The sequence below is a fragment of the Oratosquilla oratoria genome, chromosome 4 (assembly GCF_046742065.1).
Source record: "Oratosquilla oratoria isolate Oo_2021 chromosome 4, ASM4674206v1, whole genome shotgun sequence".
NCBI lineage: Eukaryota > Metazoa > Arthropoda > Malacostraca > Stomatopoda > Squillidae > Oratosquilla > Oratosquilla oratoria.
The window spans coordinates 10,213,327-10,218,326 of NC_134780.1; the positions used below are offsets into that span (position 1 = coordinate 10,213,327).

Sequence of the window (5,000 nt, forward strand, 5' to 3'; positions counted from 1 at the left end):
TCATAGGTGCTTGTGGAGGGGAGGGTAGATGAGGAGGAAGAAGAGACTTTGGTATAATAGGCGGCGTTTTGGTGGGTGTTTCTAGCAGGTTCATGTTTTCGTCCTCAACGGGCTTCCTTTTCTTGTTGTCTACTCTGAGGTCGAGGGGCTGATCAGCGTCTGTGTCGTCAAGGGGTCTCGTGGCCGGAGACATGCGAGCTTCCTTTGAGTTCTTAGAGAGATCAAAGGGCATATCGGATGCAGGAGTAGGACCCTGTGCAGCCAGGTTTGACGCTTCCGGAGGAGGCGTCGTGGCCTCCGAGTCCTCGGGACACATGGCTCCGGTCTTGGGGGAAGAAACGGACTCTCCAAGGGGTCTGACGGCCGGAAACATTCTACGGGGACTAGAGTCCTTCTCGCGCATGGCCGAAGTGGAGCACCGGCGATCGAAAGAACGCAATGGGCGAAGGGGCGGGACCCGGACGGCGATGTGGGGCACGGGCGGAGGAGGAGGAGGAGGAGGAGGAGGAGGTGGAGGAGGTGGAGCACTCGAGGTGATCTCTTGGTGGCTGTTCACGTAGGAGGCGGAGAAGGAAGACTGCTGCGCGACCTGGGAGCTCTGCATGTTGAAGGGGGTAAGGAAGTGTCAGCTCATGACCGGTGCCATATGAGCGTCAGGCTTGAGATTCCGCCCTTGCTGAAGACGAGGCGTATGTTCCTCCTACTCTGCGTGTTTCTGTAAAATAAGATACACTCGTTGAATAAAACATGATATAAGAAAAGATATGAACACAAACATACATAACAAACTATATATTAACACTTCCCATATATATACTGTATATATATATATATATATATATATATATATATATATATATATGAATATATATTAATATATACATATACATATATACATATATACATATGTATATATATACATATATATATATGTATATATATATATATATATACTGTATGTATGCATGTGAGTGTATATATATATATATATATATATATATGTGTGTGTGTGTGTGTGTGTGTGTGTGTGTGTGTGTGTGTGTGTGTGTGTGTGTATATATATATGTATATATATATATATATATATATATATATATATGTATATATATATATATATATAATCAATATTAGTCTCATATGAAATAAATAACTACCCCTTATGTAGATAAAAATTGGAAAAGAAAAACATTGCTGAAACAAATACAAGACAATCTAAAGTGATATCACGTTATGCGTCATTAAAGACATTCGTTTTCAGCACTATTTTTTCATACTACCAACCAGAACCACTGCACTCACCACGACCAACCACCACCGCTACCTGCATGGGCGTGACTACTGCCACCACAGTCACATGCATCACTGCCAGCACTGCCACCACATACCTCCCCCCGCTGGGCCGTCTGCCAACCTTGATATTTAGACGAGAGACGGCCCCTTCCCTTTCTGAAAAACTCCCCGACCCTACGACACTCAGACCTCAGACACTAACTTCCTTCTCTCTTCACATTGTCTCACGGCTCTGGTTTAGTCAGTAGACTCTGAAAGTCTTTTGATTACCATAAGGTCTATTTAGTCTGCTTTCACCTCGGAACCGCCTTGTAAATCTTCCTGAACACTATCGTAGATGCAACTCCTTCCATACGGTGAGGTCATTTGAATGTTTTGCTCTGCCTAATGACAGATAATTTTATTCCATTGATGAGGCATCACCATAGCAAGGGGGTTGAGACTATATAATTTCTAGGATATGATGATAGCCTTTACGAATTGTGCTCAAGATAACTCTTGACAATTCTATTCAGCTGAGGGCCAAGGGCATCGCTGTAACGACGATTGCAAAGAGAATCCAGAAGCATGCTCGCTTTCAAACGAGCTATACCCCTCGTTCTTTATCACAACATGTTTTTTTTTTTTTTTTCTTAAATCTCAATGTCCTCCATTTTCTGGGATCTTTACTTCTCTGGCCTCTTATTTCATTACTTTCCAATAGACTTTCTGCAACAGATGATGTTTCCCTTTGCAAAACAATATTACCTGGCGACGTGATGTCCTGTCCACTATGGCATTTCTATACACTCTGCCGTCAAATCTTAACAATTTTCAAAAACCATTTTTACTTTGGTTTAGGCTTTTCTTAGTAGGAGAAACATTACTTAGTAGCACCCAGAACAGAAATACAAGTAATGAAATGTAGTGAAAATAACGGAGCAACAAACTCCTTTTTTTTCAGTAGATCCACTACACCACATCGGTATAGGACGGGACTTCTCTAATTATGGATGCCTCCAAGCCGCCTCATTCATCTCTGCAGTCTCCCCTTGGGTTACAGCCTCTCACGCTCAACTTTTATGAGGCTTTGTGACGCTTTTCCTTAAGTTTTGCTTACCACCAGGTTATCTAATCAATCTTCTCACAACATTTGATAACGGAGATGTTTAAAACCAAACTGCTGTGATATTCGTCAATTGCATTCCTTCAGAAGATTTATTAGCCAGAACGCGTGTTTCTCTAGCCCTCATATCTCTCTCTCTCTCTCTCTCTCTCTCTCTCTCTCTCTCTCTCTCTCTCTCTCTCTCTCTCTCTCTCTCTCTCTCTCTCTCTCTCTCTCTCTCTCTCTCTCTCTCCTCTCTCTCTCTCTCTCTCTCTCTCTCTCTCTCTCTCTCTCTCTCTCTCTCTCTCTCTCTCTCTCTCTCTCTCTCTCTCTCTCTCTCTCTCTCTCTCTCTCTCTCTCTCTCTCTCTCTCTCTCTCTCTCTCTCTCTCTCTCTCTCTCTCTCTCTCTTCTTATTTTTCATCACCATATTTTTCTTCTCCATAAACGCGATTACGTCGTCATCCAACATTTCGGTATATTCCGCCTGACCCATTACCTTCAGTGCCCCCCAGATGCCCCCAGATCCCTCCCTGATCTCTTCCCGAGGCTCCTCCTTCCACCATGATAGCAACACACGAAGGTATGTTCCAAAATGCAGAGTCATTTCCAACCCGACCCACCTCCCTCACCCTTCCGCACCTTCCTCCATTTCTTGACCCAAGCAGAGCTGCCATTAGCTTACGATAACAAAACATACGCCCAGGATTATTAGCACTCTATCGGCTGTGGGAAAACGTTAGTTCCCTGCAAAGTACAGTTCACTTCACTTCCAAAGTGGTATCATTGTCTCGTAATAATATTAGCTTGCTAAAGAGACTTGGGGGCCTCATAATCATGCCTGAAATTCTTCGGCATAAGTTATGAGCTCAGAAGACTTGGGCTCGAGAGAAATACCAGAATACATTTAAAACACATGATAGATGCCTAAGTAAGGTGTCCAATAATAACTTAAGCGATGTATTCAAAAATATTCTTGACCGGTTCAACATAGTAACATTCTATATATCTTATGCTGGTCAAGAAGTAAAGACAAGCCTACAGTGGGTCACAATCAGTTGAGGTTCCCTTCAGCCTGGAGTCTAAACGCTGATATGAATAAAATTGTCTGTTACCGGATAGAACAGAACCTATGAGATATTTCATTGTACGAAAAGGGCAAATAATAGTTGAAAAGCTGTTACTATATGAAGTGCATTCCTGATTATGTCTTCAATCCATTAGGGGTGAACTAAATATTTTACAACTCATTTCTATGGTATAATAAGAGGCCAAGAATATATTTATGTAGTGAAAACAGTTTCCCTTTACTGTTAATTCTCAAAAAGATTATTGAGAACATATGAGCATAAGAATGAAGGAGACTACAAGAGACCATAAGGCTTACACTAGGCAGTTCCATGTCTATTACCACCTGTTATCCACATCCATAAAGTTATTTAACCTTCCCTTAAAACAAACGATAGTTTCAGCGTTCACTAGATGGTTACTAATTCCACTCCATTCGTGAACCACTCTATTAGTAAACCTAATCTTGGACATTTCCTTAGTAAGTCTAAATTTTTCAAATTTAAAACCATTACTTCGAGTCCTACCCTGTTGTCTTAATATGATGACCTTTTCTGTATCATCCTAGTCAAAGCCCTTGACTTACTTAAACACTTCTATTAGATCACCCCACACTTTATATATTACCAGAGAGTGTATATTAAGGTGCCTAAGCCTGTTCTCGTAAGGTAAATATCTTATCCCGTGTATCATTTTGGTCATTTTCCTCTATGCTCATTCTAGTGAATTAATATTCATTCTATAAGACGGAGACCAAAGCTCTACGGCGTAATTAAGGATGGGTCTAACGCCAGATAGAGTTTTATAACAAATTTTACCATTTTATTTGTAACCGTCCTAGCAATGAAACCTAATGTTCTATTAGCTCTATTGCTGGTACTAATACACTGTTTCCTGAATTTAAGGTCAGGACTCACTAAAACTCCCAAGTCTCTCTCGCATTTTTTTTTTCTAAAAATGTGTTATTTAAGCTATATCTGCTTTCTGGGTTATGGAAACTTACTTTTAACACACTGCATATTGATATATTGAATTCCATTTGCTATATCATCAACCAAGCAAACAATTTGTTAAGATCTTCCCGCAATATCCCGACGTCTTCCCCTGACCTAATTAGGCATCTTATTTCAGTGTCGTCCACAAACTTACTTTCATCACTAATAATCCAATTGCCCATGCCCTTTATACAAATAATGAACAACAAGGGACCCAAAACCGAACCATGAGGAACTCCACTACTAACACACCCCACTTTGATTGTACACCGTTAATGGTGTCCCGCTGTTTTCTGTCACTGATACATGGTTTAATTCATTCGAATTCATGTCGAATGCTTTGCCAAAATCAAGGAAAATAACATCATAAATATCATTGTTATATGACACTTTGTAGACATTATTATAAAAAGACAAAAGATTACTTACACATGACCACTCTTGGTGAGCCCGTGATGTGAATCACGTATCAAATTATGTTTCTCGATGTCATCTCTGATTCTATTAGTTATTATTGATTCTAGCATTTTACCTATAATCGACGTCAAACTGTTAGCCTGTAGTT

The 5,000-nt window shown here is 40.6% G+C and overlaps 1 protein-coding gene across 1 annotated transcript in view; it reads right to left on the minus strand.

The window, feature by feature from the left end:
* Positions 1–403, minus strand: part of LOC143024389 (uncharacterized) — a 1,566-nt gene extending 1,163 nt beyond the window's left edge. The window contains exon 1 of the mRNA XM_076183186.1: positions 1–403. This exon is cut by the window's left edge and continues 1,163 nt beyond it. Coding sequence (XP_076039301.1) covers positions 1–403 — 403 coding nt within the window.
* Positions 404–5,000: the final 4,597 nt, after the last annotated feature.